This window comes from Harmonia axyridis, chromosome 3, assembly GCF_914767665.1.
Source record: "Harmonia axyridis chromosome 3, icHarAxyr1.1, whole genome shotgun sequence".
Taxonomy (NCBI): domain Eukaryota; kingdom Metazoa; phylum Arthropoda; class Insecta; order Coleoptera; family Coccinellidae; genus Harmonia; species Harmonia axyridis.
The window spans coordinates 41,193,667-41,214,166 of NC_059503.1; the positions used below are offsets into that span (position 1 = coordinate 41,193,667).

General features: G+C 36.6%; 1 protein-coding gene and 1 long non-coding RNA gene across 6 annotated transcripts in view; one reads left to right on the top strand and one right to left on the bottom strand.

Annotated features, from left to right (window-relative positions):
* LOC123676494 (RING finger protein 207-like) overlaps positions 1-20,500 on the bottom strand; it is a 305,011-nt gene that overhangs the window by 266,303 nt on the left and 18,208 nt on the right. For 3 of the 4 annotated variants that reach the window (XM_045612399.1, XM_045612400.1, XM_045612402.1), the window contains one exon: positions 4,632-4,780. The exons of the other annotated variant lie outside the window; for it this stretch is intronic. In XM_045612399.1, the coding sequence (XP_045468355.1) occupies positions 4,632-4,780 (149 nt within the window). The remainder of the gene's footprint in view (positions 1-4,631; positions 4,781-20,500) is intronic. 4 annotated transcript variants of the gene reach the window in all.
* LOC123676496 lies at positions 701-4,623 on the top strand. 2 transcript variants are annotated; one of them, XR_006746951.1, is made up of 3 exons: positions 701-1,001; positions 1,085-1,652; positions 4,491-4,623. It is a non-coding gene; the product is annotated as an uncharacterized LOC123676496 (long non-coding RNA). The 2 variants fall into 2 exon arrangements; XR_006746952.1 differs by having other exon boundaries at positions 1,085-1,317; positions 4,491-4,613.

The window sequence follows — 20,500 nt, forward strand, 5'->3', positions numbered from 1 at the left end:
TCATGCTATATTTCCAAAAAGAGCACTGGCAAATAAATAGTTCCCGAGATAATCGATGAAGAAAATTGCTGTTTCTAACACTTACTTAATACGGGCCTGATAATTTATTTTTATGTTTCTATGAATATCTATGTTCATATTTTTCTCCATCAAATTTAGCACATAATACACATTCTAATTTAATAAATTCCAACGGTTTCAACACATTTTCATAAGAGAATCACCTTTAAATTATCAAAAAATCATCCCTCTTGAGATATTTTTTTTTCTCGGAGAGTTTCGGCGACTTTACCTTATCAATCGTGGTGAAAGCCTTCGATGTTTCAGGAAATTTCAGGAAATTCACGAGTCTCGGTACATATCCTTCATTGTTTTAGGGAATTCCTCAATCCGTTGTCCTGGCTTGACGGATTAAGTATTGGCGCTTATGCAAACAAGTGCCCATTGTCCAAATTGCCTTCGGTTGAAAGGATCCTGCATATATCAATGGTGTCTTTCATGGGCGATACTTATGCCCGCCACTCACGAAGCGTTTCTTCCAGCGTTTGGTAGCTAGCGTCGAAGAGATTCCAGTCAGACAGCTCGGGACACGGCCGTACGACTGTAAATCAGAGTATGAACTTGACTGCCCGACTGGAATCTCTTCGACGCTAGCTACCAAACGCTGGAAGAAACGCTTCGTGAGTGGCGGGCATTATAGGAATATATATCTCTTCAATGGATGTCCTTGAAATGTTATAGCAGATATGAAACCATGACTGTATGTCTTCTCACGTAATTTCAAAAAATTGGGATTTCAATTTCGGCTTTCATTTTGACATTATAGCTTTTATTGGTTGATGTTATTCTATGGATATATAAAGAAAAAGTTATTGAGTTGGCCATCGCTTAATATTATCATTGCCATGGAAACGTTCTTTTGTAAGTAGCCATTTTTAAAATTGCCTGAAATATATTCACAAGAACACAAGATTTGTGTTTTTGAAGCTATCATTTGAAATGTAAGTAACTTACGAACATTTCTAACTTGAAATATTGTTCTTTCGGAAAAGTTCGCTTGAATTTTTTTTCAAATCATTTGCAGATTACAATGGTTGATCTCCAGCCAGTAGTAAAGAGTTGTGGCTATAACGTCTGCAAAGAGAGTTCTTTCACAAGAATATTGAGTTTAACCAGATGATTTCGAATAAAATTGTGGAGCGGCAATTCCTAATAATAGCTCATGGGCTGTTGTCGTGTCACGCTTTTTGCGAAAAATGCCGGTCAAGAGTATCTGCGGACTTTGAAATCTTTTTAGATGCCGCTATTATTTAAAATGTAAGTAACTTACGAACTTTTATAACTTGAAATATTGTTCTTTCGGAAAAGTTCGCTTGTTTTTTTTTTCAATTCATTTGCAGATTACAATGGTTGATCTCCTGCCAGTAGTAAAGAGTTCTGGCTATAACGTTTGCAAAGAGAGTTCTTTCACGAATATTGAGTTTAACCAGATGATTTTGAATAAAGTTGTGGGGCGGCAATTCCTTATAGCTCATGGGCTGTTGTCGTGTCACGCTTTTTGCGAAAAATGCCGGTCAAGAGTATCTGCGGACTTTGAAATCTTTTTAGATGCCGTAAAGTGATTTTTAAGCCAGAGCATCTTTTGACATAAGGTTTTAAATTTTTTTTTATTTTGATAAATTTATTTGTTTGGGAAAAAGACTAATTTGCTCGTATAGAATGCATTGTTTTTGAGAATAACGTCATCAAACTCTACATGTTAGATATTTTTAAGAGTACACGTGCTTAGAAATCACTATTTTTATAACGTTTCTTCAAAAATTCTTACCCATCCAGCACCCCTGTTCACTCCCTATTCCGTACAACAAATCAGCAAAAATTTTGTTGTTTGCTATCATTGATATTGTATTGGTGCTGGACGGTGAACTGATGTTGTGGGCTTCTTTTATTTTGTTGCTGACTTAAGGTTTAGGAATTATTTTTTGATGGTAATTAATGATTGCGAACTAGTTTTTATGCTGAATTACATTTACTTTAGTTATTTTTTTTTTTTAATTCTTGAATTATTTCGTTTCTGAGAACAACGTCATCAAACTGCAGAATTACAGGTGTGTAGTTATATAAGGTTAGGTTAAGGTTATGTTAGGTTATGGTTATGTTAGGTTACGTTTAAATATTTCCGAATACAAATTTTAGAATTTTTAAAAATTGTTTTTGAGAATGACGTCATCAATTTGCAGAATCACAGGTGTGCAGTTATATAAGGTTTGGTTATGGTTATGTTAGGTTATGTTTATGTTAGGTTACGTTTGAATATTTTTGAATAAAATTTGTAGAATTTTTTGAATTTTTTTGAGAATGACGTCATCAAAATTTACATGTTAGATTTTTTTAAGAGAAAACGTGCATAGAAATCACCATTTTCATAACGTTTCTTCAAAAATTCTTACCCACCCTCACCCTTGTTCACTCCCTATCCCGTTCAACAAATCAGCAAAAATACCTGTTTGCCATCATCGAAAACCATCAAGAATCATTGTAAAATGCACATTTCCAATGAAAAATAACAAAAAAGTGAAAAATACGAGGGGGCGTTAAAGTAAAGAATACCGACTTCTGATATTCTTTATGTTCTATGGTTGATGATATTACGTATTTTGACGGTAAGAGTAATAATTTTCTTATAGAAGTATACTCATCTATACACCTAAAAATGTTAATGAATTAACTGACCAAATGTGTTGTTTATATGTTTGTTTATTGTATTTCAGCTGGCCTGATGATGGCAATATAGCCGAAATCGATCACTAATAGATTTTTTGATGAAGTTTAGTATGTTTTTTCGTTCCTTATTAACCAGTTTCTACTATTGAATGAAATAAAATATATGTACCTACCCCTATTAAAGAGATCGATAAAGCATAAAGCTTTATGATGATGACTAAAGAAATTGATGGAATGAGTAATTTGAATTCAAATGGTATCACATCATTTTCAATAATATGTAATTCTGGTCATTTCAATAGTAATAAAGTGAAATTTTCATTCGTAATTTCACGAATGATGAATTACTCAACTGACTACTCATTGCCAGTCCTGAATAAACGAATATTTTATTTATTTATTTATCTATACTGAATACCATGATGAACTACTCTGAATACTCAAATATTCACTGAAAATTTATGAATAGGAACCTATTCATTGAATATTCAACTATTCAGTGAATACTCAACTATTCACTGAATAGAAAACTATTCAGTTAATATTCATGAATATTTGAATAGTGTAATCCCTAATTATTCGAATAAATATTTAATGAATAATCGAATATTCAAATTATTCACTCATGATTCCCAGCTCTAGTCACGACCCTGCTGCGAAACATCAGTACACACCATCGAGATAGAATAGAAGGAGGCGCTATGAGCAGCAGCTAGAAGAAATATGTCCACTAGGCAGGGCTTATTCTTTTACTAGAGTGGGGGAAAGATCAGGGTCGGATTAAGTAAACTTTCACGAAGGAATACACTCTGTTCATCACTTTTCAAACAGTCCAAGCCTTTTTCAGAAACAATTTTTTGTTTCAAATAATATATACATCATATCCTGCCATAAAATTTCAATATATTTAGAGTATGGTGAATATTGATATGCAGATTTGCAAAACTTGTGAATACGGATCTGTTCACTACTATGACATGTTATTGGTCAAAAGTTAACTGAGATCTACATCCAAAATGGCGTACTGGTACCGCTTTAAGTCACGTGATGTCGACTCCTTCTCTATTCTATCTCGATATTACACACATTACCGACAGCGTCAGCACTACGAGGGACGGCTTGCCAACGACAAATGTTGGCTGTTGACACTATGTAATCTACATGTACATATGTACAATATTTCATATTCAGTTTTGGGAATTATATAATACCCGAAACATGTGTGTCCAGAGAACAGACATGCACCGATATAAGCATAATATTAGGTATATTACATAACAAGAGTTGTAAGAAGCATATTACGCACGACAAGAAAAAGTTAGGCACTAGCCGGCTACGTGGGATGTTATTCGTTTCCGTGAAAACTACTACTGGTTTTCATCTTGTTGCTACCGTATTGGTTGTTGATCGTGCTCTTTGTTTACGGTAAAGTAAATCATAGATAGTAACATAGTTGGCGCGTTGTACACATTTCCTCATTTTCTATATGAGGAGTAGAAAAAAGATTTGTCCTCATGCAAGTAGGTATTTCAGAATAAATAGAATTTTGGCATGTCTATGCACTGTAAGTCTAATTAACCCAAATAATGAGATAACTATGCTAACGACATGCAGAATTATCATTCTATTTTATTTACTATTAGAAAGAAGATGAAGAATTCCCGTATTTGCTTTGTGATCATGTTTGATTCGAGTCAAACAATCATGTTCAATCAGCAAATTGAGGTTAATTATCAATTATTCAAAAGTGTATTTTATTATTTCAGCCGACTCAACAAGGATTGGAAGTTGGTTTCAATGTCGTCACCAATTGCAAGAAAATGATTGAAGTGGTTGGGAGACAGTGAAGAAATGCAAAAAAATTTCATATCTGCTAGACGTAACAATAAAAGAAATTTCATTAATACCACAAGTGTTGCAGTAATACATGTTGAGCCGATCCCTTTTGTCGCAGTTTGAACAGGGTGGATTTTCACTGTTGGCTATATCTATCAATTGCCTCATCAAAGTATCTGGGGGAGGAAGAGTAGATCCATCTTTAAGAAGAGTTGGTTTTCTGAAAAATTAAAACAAATTATTGGCATAAAGGTTTCATGAATTGTAGGCAGTGCTGTGCCAAAGCATTATGCTTAGTGCTTTCGAAAGCCTTTTTGTGCTCCAGAGCACTTTTTAAAAGCAGTACTTGATAATCGAAGCGCTTTCACAAAAGGCTTAGTGCTTAGTAATCCAGGATTACCATAAGCATTAAGCACCAAATTTTTGTCATAACACGAATATGCGCCGACGCTTTGGTACTCTTTGATCCTTTTACATAATCCGATTAGTCTTTGATCGTCTTGGAATTCAATACAATGACAAATATCTGACGCTGGCACTTTTGTATTAATTAAGTGCACAGTTTTATAATTCAGGATAGTATTATTATTTATTATTATTACAGTGAACTCTCGTTAACTCGAAAACCTCGATAACTCAAATTATTTTCAATCCCCTCGAAAAAACCTGTCCAAGCCGAAAAAATTTCCATGCATAACTTGAAATGATTTTACGGATATATTTTACCATTTTTACCTCTATAAGTCGAAGAAAAATTACCTCTATAACTCGAAAACAGTAGTTAATTCCAAACCCCGCCGTCCAAGTCGAAACGTGTCGGTGAATCGAACGTAATTATGCAATAATTGCATCCTGCATTGCAAATTTTGTATACATAATGCAGCGAAGAGAGTGAAAAAGAATCTTAACAGAGAAACTGAAAAAAAGGCGGATAAAGAAAGGAAGACGAAAAAATCAAACCAAAAGAGGAAAAGAAACATAAGAGATTGCACATCTGATGAAGAAGACGACACTGAGTGCTTCTACTACTCTAATATCTTCTCCGAATCAAATGAAGGTTGAGTACAATGCCCGATTTGTCTTTTCTGGGCACATTGTAGTTATGCCTGCGTTGACGACGATGATGAGAACACAACATTTATATGTGAAAGGTGTTCACCAGATTAGAATGATTGAGTCCATTTTGCCCTTTAGCGTAATCCATTTTACCTTCACTTGCAAGTAAAATGGACCCAAAAGGGAATTTTGGAAATCATGAGATATCTTCGATTTCTGTGATTTGATGTACCTGCTTGATAAGAATTATACATTGTTAAGTTATAAGTTAATTCTTTAAAAAAGTTTCTGGAATAAAGTTTCATTTGGTTTATTATGACTACTTTTTCCTCAAGTATACCATTTTGCCTTCAGTTCCTCTATAATGATTTAATATTCCGTTTGAAGATTAATTCAAAACAGGGTGAAAGCGCTGCCAAACGACCAGCTAATATAACGATCGCTGATCGCTGCATTTATTTTAGTTACCTAGAGTTTAATTTAAATATTCAATTTATCAAAATGCTGACAGTGATGCCTGTAGATATTAGACGAGAACATCCATACATAAATTGGACTGGACTGGACACTATTTATTGAAGTAGGTTTATATATACAATTACACAATGTACACTTTACAAGATTCGCTTAACTAGTTATCGAAAACTATGAATCAGTTCCACGCACTTATCCAATTACAATTTACCGACTAGGGTACTAATGAAGATGACCGACTGAAGGGTCTTTTTTAACCACGTGGCGACTAGGCCAATATTTAACTAACTTGAAATGTGCAAGCTGAACACTGTGTCTCAAGGGACGAGAGCAACGACGAACTATACTAAACTGTACTTGACTTGTACTTACTAGACTGTGTTGAATATTACGAAGCTGACTTGAACTCGAATTGATTCAAGTGAAGTTCGATTTCTTACCCCACCTCGACCTTTTTGTCGAACCATCGAAAAGGGTTAAGAACATAGAAGTGCTACAGATAAAACGGACATAGTTAAATTATCATTATAGCCAGCCGTCATTATAAGGACGACTGCGCAGCGCATTCATAAAGTGCTCGGAATTATCTATAACTAACTTCAGGGGTGAATCTTTGGACAATGGCGGCGCTGAGTTCTACGAACCTTGATCAAAACTTAACATACTCCCCGGGCTGAACCGTCCAGGTTAAGGATAAAAGTGAAAATGAATAGAAAAAAAAATTGATGTGATGATAAAGAAAATAATTTCTTGGAACAAATAAAATAAACAAAAAATAAATGAAGAAATAAAAGAAGTAAAGAAAGAAAGAGTCATATTGATAATAATACTTAATTGTCAATGTTTTCCGTGCAGAATGGAAGTGGACATATCTTAGTGATTGTTCTAGTGAATGTTCCTCCTTGAGTTTTAACACGAACAATGCGAACGCGTGAATCTTTTCCGGGAATCAATTCTACTACACGGGCTAAAGGCCATTTAAGCGGCGGTGTTAGATCTAGAGTTGATTGAAGAAGAAAATCGGGACCCTGCCACCATAAATCTGAGACAAGTAATTGTGATGGCAATGACTCTCTCGAAAATATATTTGCAGGATTCAGGTGCGATCGAATATGTCGCCAAGTAGCATCTTTGGAATTGTCCTGAATTTGCACAATTCGATTTGACACAAATACAGACCAACGTGATGGATGTGATCGAATCCATGCTACTACTATTTCCGAATCATACCATAGATTTATAGAATGTATTTTTCGTAAGTGAATTGGTACTAAAGTTGATATTTTTGAAACAAGGCTAGACAGAAGTAGTGCACTTATTAGTTCGTGCTTGGGTATAGTAAATTTTTTCGAAGGTGCAACACGACTTTTAGCTGTAATTAGATTTGAAGTGACTGAATTATTAGCAATCATGATATATTTGAGCTTACTAAACCGAATTAAAATATCGAACAAGTCGGGTCGTACTATATAACCTTTAATAGAAAAGACAGATGAAGATTTCATTGAACCGTCGAAAACTACTCGAAGTTGAGTTGTGAGGATTTGCTCACGCATTATACAATGATGAGGGAAGAAATATTTTGCATGCCCTAGGGATATATAATTCTTTATAATTTCCGAATACTGATGTTTCAGTTCCTGATTATTTTGTAGTCTTCTTTCGAGATTCAAGAATCTTTTCTTCGCTTGCGAATACGAATCACCTAATTTAAATGGTTCGCTTGGAGGTTTGAAGGGTAGGTCAACTTGAAATCTACCCGATGGTAACCGAATGGTTTTGTTTTTGAATATCCGTTCAGCATTCTCTTCTGCTGAAGATAAAATGTGTTGAGATTGATTAGATATCTCCTTGAGGATAGCACAGGAGACCTTAATCTTTCGATGAGGGTATACTAATGGATGAATTGTTAGATCTATCATTCTATTTGACATAGAACAACTTTGTGAGATGCCAGAAATTTGAATAGTTTGATTGTAAGGTTCGAGATGAAGTCTGTTGACCAGATCTTCAGTTATGAAAGACGTTTGACTTGCGGAGTCAGTCAAACAACGAACAATAACTTGATTGTTGTATGAATCATATAATTTTACACAGGCAGTAGCTAAAGGAACTTGGTCATTAGAAGATAGAGATGAAAGACTAGACACGTTTTGACCTGGACTAATATTTTCATTACGAGTTGTAATGAATGGTTGAGCACTAGTAGACAAATGAGAAACTGCTTGAGATTCATTCTGAATTTGTGACAGATTATTTGATCTGGATACTTCGTTGTTGGATCTTGGATTAGGAACTTCATTAGAATAATGGCGAGTTGAAGTCCTATTGAAATGGAGCAAACTATGATGCTTTTCATGGCAATTGAAACATGTGTGTTGACTAGAACACGATTGTACACTATGACCCAACGTAAGACAATTCAGACAAGCATTCTTTTCTTTCACAAGACTGTGACGATCGTTATGAGACAAATTCATGAATTTCCTACACGAATATATCTTATGTTCATCCGTATTACACATAAGACATTTGAAAAATTTATTTTTGTTCGTTCTGTTCGACGTGTTAGCATGATAAGAATTAGGATTTTGACTTTGTGGGTTCTCGAACTGATTCATAGTTCTCGTTGCCATAGATATAACCTTAAAATACTCATTTTCTACAATATCTCTGTCGTCTTCATATGAGGCAGAGTCAAATAACTCCAACTGAGTTTGAACAAGTTCGTAGTCTTTGAAGATTTGCTCTATTTGACATTTTCGAGCACTACATTCTTCTCTATCTTTATTATTATCTTGGCCGAACCAATTGGCCATTCTAGTTAGTTTACTCTTAAGTATGGTTCTTTGTTTAATCAAATTATCGATATTAGACATTTTGAACAAAAGAAATAATCAAGGAAATATATAAAATGAATAAAAATTATATATAAACTAAATAAATATTCTAAAATTGACTTATCACTCTCCAAAACTGCTTGCACTGGAACCAAAATGGATTCTGGACAGGAACGATACGTCTTAGACAGCGACCTCTTGTTGCGAAAGAATTCACCACACTTTGCGCATGCGTTGATAAAGTTAACCTCTAAGTTAACCAATATGTCTGCTTCAGGCACGTGGGTGATACTTCAATTGTGGAAGTTGATAATTTCTTCAGAAATATCTCCAATTTATATACGGCTCCAAGGATCAAATTTATTTCCGGCTCGAAGGATCAAATTTATTTCCGGCTCGAAGGATCAAATTTATTTCCGGCTCGAAGGATCAAATTTATTTCCGGCTCGAAGGATCAAATTTATGTAGATATTAGATGTAGATCATCCATACATAAATTGGACTGTTAGGTGCTGAGTTGTTGGAGTTCGAAGGACCATGAAATTTTCCACACTATTTATTGAAGTAGGTTTATATATACAATTACACAATGTACACTTTACAAGATTCGCTTAACTAGTTATCGAAAACTATGAATCAGTTCCACGCACTTATCCAATTACAATTTACCGACTAGGGTACTAATGAAGATGACCGACTGAAGGGTCTTTTTTAACCACGTGGCGACTAGGCCAATATTTAACTAACTTGAAATGTGCAAGCTGAACACTGTGTCTCAAGGGACGAGAGCAACGACGAACTATACTAAACTGTACTTGACTTGTACTTACTAGACTGTGTTGAATATTACGAAGCTGACTTGAACTCGAATTGATTCAAGTGAAGTTCGATTTCTTACCCCACCTCGACCTTTTTGTCGAACCATCGAAAAGGGTTAAGAACATAGAAGTGCTACAGATAAAACGGACATAGTTAAATTATCATTATAGCCAGCCGTCATTATAAGGACGACTGTGCGCAGCGCATTCATAAAGTGCTCGGAATTATCTATTGTAACGAAGTGAAATTCGTTACTAGAATCACCCGGTATAATTTAGCCCGGGTTAAGAATTCAATAATTATTTTACTAGAATCACCTAGTATAATTTACCCCAGGTTTAGAATTCAATAATTATTTTATTAGAATCGCCCAGTATAATTTGCCCCAGGTTTGGAATTCCATCATTATTCTACCAGTCATATGAGTAGGTGAAAATAAAATTTTAATTGAGAGCAGTGAAGGTATTTTTCGTCCAATTCAGAAATTTTCATTTGGAATAATTTCTGATTTATTTATTTCATGAAAATATAACGATGCAATTTAAAATATCAGCCTATGTATAAAAACTTTCGAGCGACAACGCGATAGACGTTATCTCTTCAATATGTTCTTTTTTACATGTTGTCGTTCGTTTTTCATAGGTACACCGCCGATTTTGAGACTCGAAATTTTCCCCTTCCAACCGAGATTACAAGTGAAATATTTCGGAAAAGGAGGATGATTCTTGCCGGTGTCTTCGAAGTATTAAGATATTTTCCGATTTACTCCTGTCGGCGTCTTCGAGCTATATATTTTCATAGTTATTGAGCGGATTTTCTTGAGTAACAATTTAGAGTTTAATTTTTAGTTTGCAATTTTTCTTTTGAACGTTGGACGTTTTAGTGCCGTATTTTATATTCGTGAATTTGACACTTAGCCCGTACACGAAAAGAATTTGAGTTCGTGTAGTGAAGTGGGAAATTCTTAGGATTGGTAAGAACCGTTTTATTCCTGTCTGTATTATCGGTGACTTTCCTGTGTTCCATCGATACTTTCCGAGTGTGATTTATTTGTAATTTATTTTATTTCTAAGATCTTTCTTTCTCAAGTGGAGTTTGTCTGTTCGGTTCCTTATTGCGAGCAACTCTTATTTGGAACTACCAGGCAGAACTCCTTATCTTGGGGAGAGGGGTCGTTTATTTCCGATCTCCGGATCACTGCGGTCTTTAAGGTTAATTATCCTGTCCGGTCCGACTCGAGTCGTTAATTGGTGGATGCGCCGAGGTATACCGTAAGTGAAATTTATTTCTTTGATATTTCTTTCTCAAGTGGAGTTTGTCTGTTCGGTTCCTTATTGCGAGCAACTCTTATTTGGAACTACCAGGCAAAGCTCCTTATCTTGAGGAGAGGGGTCGCTAATTTCCGATCTCTGGATCACCGTGGTCTTTTGGGCTAATTACCCTGTCCGGTCTGACTCGAGTCGTGAATTGGTGGATGCGCCGGAGTAAACCCTGAGCGAAATTTATTTCTCAGATCTTTCTTTCTCAAGTGGAGTTTGTCTGTCCGGTTCCTTATTGCGAGCAATTCTTATTTGGAACTACCAGGCAGAACTCCTTATCTTGAGGAGAGGGGTCGCTAATTTCCGATCTCCGGATCACCGCGGTGTTTTGGGCTAATTACCCTGTCCGATCTGACTCGAGTCGTGAATTGGTGGATGCGCCAAAGTATACCCTGAACGAAATTCATTTCTCAGATCTTTCTTTCTCAAGTGGAGTTTGTCTGTCCGGTTCCTTATTGCGAGCAACTCTTATTTGGAACTACCAGGCAGAACTCCTTATCTTGAGGAGAGGGGTCGCTAATTTCCGATCTCCGGATCACGGCAGTATTTTGGGCTAATTACCCTGTCCGGTCTGACCCGAGTCTAGAATTGGTGGATGCGCCAGAGTATACCCTGAACGAAATTCATTTCTTAGATCTTTCTTTCTCAAGTGGAGTTTGTCTGTCCGGTTCCTTATTGCGAGCGACTCTTATTTGGAACTACCAGGCAGAACTCCTTATCTTGAGGAGAGGGGTCGCTAATTTCCTATCTCCGGATCACAGCAGTGTTTTGGGCTAATTACCCTGTCCGGTCTGACTCGAGTCGTGAATTGGTGGATGCGCCACAGTATACCCTGAACGAAATTTAATTCTTAGATCCTTCTTTCTCAAGTGGAGTTTGTCTGTCCGGTTCCTTATTGCGAGCAACTCTTATTTGGAACTACCAGGCAGAACTCCTTATCTTGAGGAGAGGGGTCGCTTATTTCCGATCTCCGGATCACGGCAGTGTTTTGGGCTAATTACCCTGTCCGGTCTGACTCGAGTCTAGAATTGGTGGATGCGCCGAAGTATACCCTGAGTGAAATTTATTTCTTAGATCTTTCTTTCTCAAGTGGAGTTTGTCTGTCCGGTTCCTTATTGCGAGCAACTCTTATTTGGAACTACCAGGCATAACTCCTTATCTTGGGGAGAGGGGTCGCTTAATTCCGATCTCCGGATCACAGCAGCCTTTTCGGCGAATTACCCTGTCCGGTCTGACTCGAGTCTGGAATTGGTGGATGCGCCAGAGTATACCCCGAACGAAATTTATTTCTTAGATTTATTTTGGTGGATGCGCCGACAAATACCCTGATTGAAATCTGTTTCTAAGACCCAACTTTCTCAGGTGGAATCTGTGTGTCGGGTCCCTTATTGCGAGCAACTCTTATTTGGGACCACCAGACAGAATTCCTTATCTTGTGGAGCGGGGTCGCTTATTTCCGATTCACGGATCACCGTGGTCATTTCGGTGAGTCACCCTGCCCAGTCTGACTTAATATCAATTTTTGGTGGATGCGCCGATACAAGACCTGATTCGAAGATATTGTTCAGGCTTGCTGTTTCTAATAAAGAGGTATCGAACCGGACCGTACGGAACACAGGATAGGTAGTCACATCTGATTTATTAGACTGCATTTCACACGCCAATCTGCATGCTTTCCACGCTTGTCCGCACTTAACCGTTTTTATCATCGCTCAATTTGCTTGCTCACTGCTTACTCATTTCTGCTGCTTGATATACGCCACCTGCTCACCTCGCTTATTTCTCGTTCCGTACCGTGTTGCATTGTAAATATTTGCTTTTGGTGTTTAGTAGCCTTTTTCATTATTGTATATATAGGATAGTATTGTATATAATTTGGTGTTGTACATAAGGGAACGGATATTGTTAAATATAGTGTGTTTCGTCAGGGTGTCTTTTATTTATCTATAGACATTTACTGCCATTTAGCGAAATAAATCACCACTGGTCAATCGCTCTTACCTTAGATTGAATCGAACCCTTCTCCAACTATTTAAAAGCTACCCAGGGTCGATAATAGTGAGCGACGTAAGGAATTGCGACCTTATAAAACCTATCGCAATTGGCGCCCGAGGTAATATTGAAGGGAAATAGTAAATAATCAACAATCCGAAGAAAGTCGCCGTCACACTATAACTAACTTCAGGGGTGAATCTTTGGACAATGGCGGCGCTGAGTTCTACGAACCTTGATCAAAACTTAACAATGCCCCTGATAGTTTCAGCTAACGGTCTCGACCACAAGAAAACCACCCAACATCTACTTGAGTTGAAGTTGCCGCAAAATACTACTATGTGGATGCAGAAGGCGGTGATACTGGGCACCGTGAACATAATAAGAAAAATGTTATATCCTCACTAACAGCATTACCGGATCACCCTTGACGCCACGTCCGGGTGACCGGAAAGAACCCACGTATATATACAGGGTGATTCACCGAGATGGCCTATTAGACGTTTATGGAAAACTATCCATAATTTTTAGCTGAAAATTCGCATATTGGGGTCTGAGACAATGATCTTTCTCCCTAAATTATTTTCAGATCTCTACAACTTCCGGCCATACCGGAAACAGACTGCTACTTCCCCTTTTCAAATGGCACACCCAGTATATTATTGCATCATTAGATAGCTTTTTTGATGGCAATTTCGGCAATACCCTATACCTTGGGTAAACTCAATAAATAAATAGCGGTTTTTCCTCATTCAAAGTTCTTCCTCGATAACTCTCAAAGTATTCATTTTAGGTAAAGGGTTTGCTTAAGCAACCCCTACTATTTTTGTACGTAGAATCTACTGAAAAAAGAAAAAAATATAGGTTCTGATTTGAAAATCTTGAGTTTTGATGAATTTGTGTTGTCCAAGTTCATGATCTTCTTATGAACACCCTGTACATTTTTGGTTGAAACTCCGAACAGTCTTATAATACTACGTATTTGCAGAATCTAAAAAACAAATATTTCCTCGAAAAAAGCTTTTTCTGCTGAGATATTCGAAAAAATGTGAGTCCTCTTCTCCACCATTTTTTTCATAAGAATCCCAATAACTCATGAACCGTTGAGTTTTCACCCAAGATATGGCATATTGCCGAAATTGGCATCAAAAAAGCTATCTAATGATGCAATATTATACTGGGTGTGCCATTTGAAATAAGGAAGTAGCAGCCTGTTTCCGGTATAACCGGAAGTTGTAGAGATCTGAAAATATTTTAGGGTGAAGTATCATTGTCTCAAATCCCAATATGCAAATTTTCAGCTCAAAATTATAATTGGTTTTCTATAAACGTCTAATAGGTGAATCACCCTGTATATATATATAAAAATATTTTTTTTTTTTTAATCACCGTTTAACGGGTTGGTGCCTGAGCCAACCGGGCCGACGAAGCCAAGGTTGTCTCAGGAGCTAGTTAAGAACTTCCTGACTATATGTGTTGTGGCCAAAATTACCTCCTTCTGAGCTTGGCTGATCAAGCTTGTGTTTAGCTGTAGTCGTGTGGTGTTTTCAACGAGGTGGGACTCAACCAATCCATTCACCGAAATAATGAGGGGCAATATAGAGGTTCTCTCGAGTATATAATAATCGAGTATATAATATATATATATATATATATATATATATATATATATATATATATATATATATATATATATATATATATATATATATATATATATCGGGTGTCCCAAGGTGAGTGGCCTATTAGATTATTATGGAAACTATTGATAGTAAAAATTTCAAATTTTGTGGATAGATATTTGGCCATTTAAGGTACATTTTTAAAATAATTTCACATTTCCAGTGTTGCCGGATGTACGACAATTTGGCAACAACTTTGTTATTTTGAATAGGACATCCGGTATTTCTATTTTTTTTATGATACTCCATAAAATATTAAATCTATTCACTCTTACTTTTCCATCCCTATCTTTAACTATATAACTCGGAATCCAGTTGAGATAGGTATAGGGACGTGAATAGAAAAATTGTAGAGTGTGTTGTACTGATTCCAAAAATTGAAAAATATACTAGGTGTCTAATTTGAAAAAATAGACTTTTTCACAATTTTGTAACTTGGCAAATGATGAATTTTTTTGGTCCGTCCTGTATTATTGACAACCATAATTCAAAAGCAGTGACACAGATCAAATCAATATCTAACGACTTGCAAAATTTCTGACTTAAATCTCAAATATTGAGCGAACTAGAGTCATTTTCGTAATACGCCAATTTGATCTAAAATTTCGAAAAATAATTAATAACTCGAAAACCGTTAAAGATAGGGATGGAAAAATAAGAGTGAATAGATTTAATATTTTATGGAGTATCATAAAAAAAATAGAAATACCGGATGTCCTATTCAAAATAACAAAGTTGTTGCCAAATTGTCGTACATCCGGCAACACTGGAAATGTGAAATTATTTTAAAAATGTACCTTACATGGCCAAATATCTATCCACAAAATTTGAAATCTTTACCATCAATAGTTTCCATAATAATCTAATAGGCCACTCACCTTGGGACACCCGATATATATATATATATATATATATATATATATATATATATATATATATATATATATCTGTTACGGGTGGTATGAGGCTGAACTGTCGTTCAGGTTGTTGTCGGGGGTTGATTTATCGATCGATGTGTTGCCATGAGACGGGTAATTTTTGACCAATTAGGTCGTTTTTCGATCTCGAGTATTTCACGGATTATCCTGAGAGTTTACTCTGCAGAGATGGTCTTGCATCCCTCAAAATCAACGTTATGTCCTGTTTCAGAGTAATGTTTGAATAGGGCAGATGTTGGATCTCCTTGGCGTATTGCGAGTTTGTGTTCATACAGGGTGGCCACTTTTTCAATGGGATTGTATTGGTAACTTTTAAACCATAAGAGTTAGAAGGTCGGTCAAATGGAGAAAAAGTTGCATGCATAGAAGCATTATCAAGCAGTTTAAACAAATCGAGATTATCAGGGTTGGTTATTGAGATATCATGAGAAAAGTAAATTCTGTCATTTTGATTTTTCTTTTTTTCCCACTTTATTTCAAATATTATCAAAAAATGTTACAAGAATTTTTTATTCGACAGTGAATTGTTCTCAATTTGACTTAATCAGATTTCGTATCCAACGTTTCGTGCTCTCTGAGCCACCCTCAACCTCATTTTTTTCAATACGGACCTGTATATTTTATGACACTTTTCGAAATATTTTTTAACGCTGAATTCAACGATATTTCATACAATGTCATTCAAAGTTGATTTACAGGTGATTCTGACCCTTATCCAAATTTCTTTGGGTCGGATCTGTATTACGTTTAGGTACCTTTAGTTTAATTAACAACATGCAATACATTTCGATGAGAAAATCAACTTACTCATCTTGAACTAAATGGAACATATCAGAATCAAATCAAGAAACAAGTAATTATTATTTACATATTTCAATTCATAATAATTAAACGAATTATCATTTAATGAAAGAAAAATCGAATGATTATTCGAAAGTAAATGAAAATGAATGAAGTAAGTGTTCGAAATGTCCACCATTTTGTAAAATGCACTCAACGGTTCTGGAACCCATACTTCTAATACATTTGCTTATTTCGTCTTCTTGAATAACTTCCAAATACATTCTCAATCTTCTCGCGAGAAATCACTATTGTTGGATTTGTCATTTGTTCCGTTGAGACAAATTACAGAATCGAACTTTATTTTGATATCATTACGATATAAGTTTTGCAAGGCTTGGTATTCAAATTTAAAATCAAAGTATTCGCGTCTCTTGACTATGTTATTAACAGCAGTTTTTGATAAATTGCATTCACTACAGATCCCACCCAAAGAAAATTGAATAAGGGTCAAAATCACCTGAAAATCAACTTTGAATGACATTGTATGATATATCGTTGAATTCAGCGTTAAAAGTTATTTCGAAAAGTGTCATAAAATATGCAGGTCCGTATTGAAAAAAATGAGGTTGAAGGTGGCCCAGAGAGCACGAAACGTTGGATACGAAATCTGATTACGTCAAATTGAGATCAATTTACTGTCGAATAAAAAATTCCTGTAACATTTTTTGATAATATTTGAAATAAAGTGGGAAGAAAAGAAAAATCAAAATGACAGAATTCACTTTTCTTATGATATCTCAATAACCGACCCTGATAATCTCGATTTGTTTGAACTGCTTGATAATGCGTCTATGCATGCAACTTTTTCTCCATTTGACCGACCTTCTAACTCTTATGGTTTATAAGTTACCAATACAATCCCATTGAAAAAGTGGCCACCCTGTATACTCTGTTAGTTATACGTCTGTTGGTTTGTCCTATGTATGTTCTAGGACATGCGGAACATGGTATCTCGTATACACCTTGAGACTCGTTGTCGATCGTATCCTTTGGTGTTCGAACAATTTTGGAAATTTTGTTATCGGCTGTGAAAACTGTTTTTATGTCCTGTTTTTGTAGGATGCGGCTGATTTTGTCAATGACACCTTCGATAAAAGGTAGAAAAGCTTTATGAGGGAAATTTTCTGGAGGATTTTTGGGTTGTTGTGTATGGATCTGATGTCGGTTGATGGCTTTCTGAACTTGTTGACTGTTGTAGCCATTCTGTTGTAGGGCGGTTTGGAGGATGTTGATTTATTTTGGAATGTATATGCTATCTGTCAGTTTTATGGATCTATGGATTAAGGAGTTCAATACGGAGTTGATTTGAGACGGATGATGGTGTGAAGTTGCATTCAGGTAGCGGTTTGTATGGGTTGGTTTTCTGTAAATCGTTTGTGTAAAGGAATCGTTGGATTTTGCTTCGAGGATATTTAGAAAAGGGAGTGAGTTGTTGATTTCAACTTCCATAGTGAATTTGATATGGCTGTTTATATTATTCAGATGATCAAAGAAGTCTTGGAGAGTTTCGGGTCCATGTGGCCATATGACGAAGACATCGTCCACATATCGAAGCCAGCAAGTAGGTTTCAGGTGAAACGATTCGATAGCGTTGGTTTCAAAATTCTCCATATAAATATCAGCGATGGCTGGAGCAAGTGGAGATCCCATGAGTGCACCTTTCACTTGTTTGTAAAATGTACCTTGAAAGAGAAAGTACGTGTTCGACATGCAATGGTTTATGAGGGTCAATGTATCCTGGGATATGTGATGTTTGGTTTCCAGTATTTCAAGGGACTCTTTGAGTGGAATATTGGTGAAAAGAGATACGACGTCAAAACTGACAAGAATGTCTGACTCATGGATTTGATACGTTTTTAAGGTTTCGATGAAGTGAAAAGAATTCTTTACATGCGATGATGATTCTTCAGCTAGTGGTTGAAGTGTAGAAGCTAAGTATTTAGCAAGATGATGAGTTGGGGATCCAAAGGCACTGACGATTGGACGAAGAGGGATGTCCGGTTTGTGAACTTTAGGTAGTCCGTAGATTCGAGGGGTTCGAGAAGATTTTTTCCTTTGGGATGAGAGATTTTCTGATTTCTATCGGAAGCTTCGAGGCAGTGATGAGAGCTTTGGTTTTCTTTTCGAGATAGGTTGTAGGGTCTTGCCCATTAACAAAAAATCAACATTATTCGATGTTTTAGTGTTTTTTCAACATTTCTGAACATTCTACCTACATAGTATCATACATCATTTTGAACGAAAAAAAATAACTAATTCAACGAAGTAATGATATACATGGTGTTTCATTAAAAAAAATATAGGTTTGTGTTGAATCTTCAAAACCATACCCCGAAAAAAAAATTGAGTACGCCACTGAATTCTACGCAGAATTCTGATTCAGACGTAGTTTTTACCTCAGTATTATTTCTAATAACTTCGGAGATAAAGGAGGGGTCCGAAAAGTATCAATTTCCAAAATCGCCCTGTATCTCTTGAACGGAAACAGTTATGCAAAATCTGATTAGACTAACTGGAGTTTCACGAAAAAGTAGGACAGGAACGTGAAAACCGCAAGGCTCTATCTTAAATAACAAGCGAGAAACCTGGCTGTCTCACCCAAAATGGGATGCACTGTACAGCAAATGATTAAGGGTGGTAGTATTATTATTTCCTCTAATGTTGAAACCCTTTTCAGTAGCATTCAGCTGTTTAGAGAGTGGGTTCAGCGTCAAGCATTTTGTTTGCCGTTTTCATGTTTGCCGTTGGAAGCTCGATTTTCGTTTTCCAATTGTCCATTGCAAGCTTCAGAAAATTTGTTATAATTGGATCTTGTATATTGCCGATATTTTCGTCACCCAGCCATGTGGAAGTGAGTCGAAAGCCTTCTTAAAATTGAAGTAAATCATGAAAAAGTTTCTATGCTTCTTGAAGGCTTGGTTGCATATGATGGAATCTTTACGCCGAGCACTGCTGATATTGTAGAGGCTGCACAGTATAGGTAATAAGATACAATGACTGGTCATTCCAAAGAAATGGTGGAATTATCTCTCTGTTCATTATGTGCAGAATATGTGAGAGTTTTTTCAATAGTTGCAGTTTGTATGATCCGCCGTTGCTCATCTCTTACTAGTGTCAAATCTCCGCTGTTTTGTTACTCAGTATTAATTTGTGCATTGATGTTGTGTTGGTTTTCAGCACAATCGTAGTTTTCTTCAATTGTCGCTTCGTTGTTAGTGAGGTTTCTATTTTGTAGCCTCAGTTGGACTTCATTTTTTATGGTGTAAAGTCTCTCATCGGGTACAAGTTCATTTCTCAATATGACCCGGTATTGGTCGGCTACTCTGCTCAGAAACTTGAAGTTCGGGACAGTTTCCGTGGAATTCTGCAAACAGCTTTTGCCGGTAGCCCATTTTATCCTCTTCCGTATTAGTCACTTCATAGTAAATGCGCATGATCGTTTCATTTATCGATTGTCCATTTCATGCGTCTTCTTGGTAGACCTGCTTAGGTGAGTGCTGGTTGGGGATCCAGCACAGCACCTTCAGCGTTCGGAGAAACTCGAATTATTCTTCTCCTAGAATGTTGAGATTGTGGAGGCGTAGCATTTTGTTCGACAGACGTCCGTCTCCTTAGCACTCTGTCACCGACGTCCCGCATACTGTCATGTCCAGCGCCGGCTCCAGACACGCTCTGACGAACCTCAGGCAGCGGCTCTATATTCCTATTCCTCAAATTCACCATCATTCATGTGTTCCTCCGTGTCGTGGGGAGACGGCCTTTGATCGCTTCATACGATCCGCAGAGCTACGGTGGGAGAATTCTTGAGCTACTTTCCACACGGCTTCGTCCGTTACCCTGGAAAGGGACCCTTCGACAGGTTTCAGCTTCTCGGTTCAGGGAGATCCTGGAATCTGCGGTGGGCAGGAGTAGATTCAACTCTCCTGATGGGTGAATCCCTAGGGATTTCCTACCGCTACCCTTGAATAAATTATTAT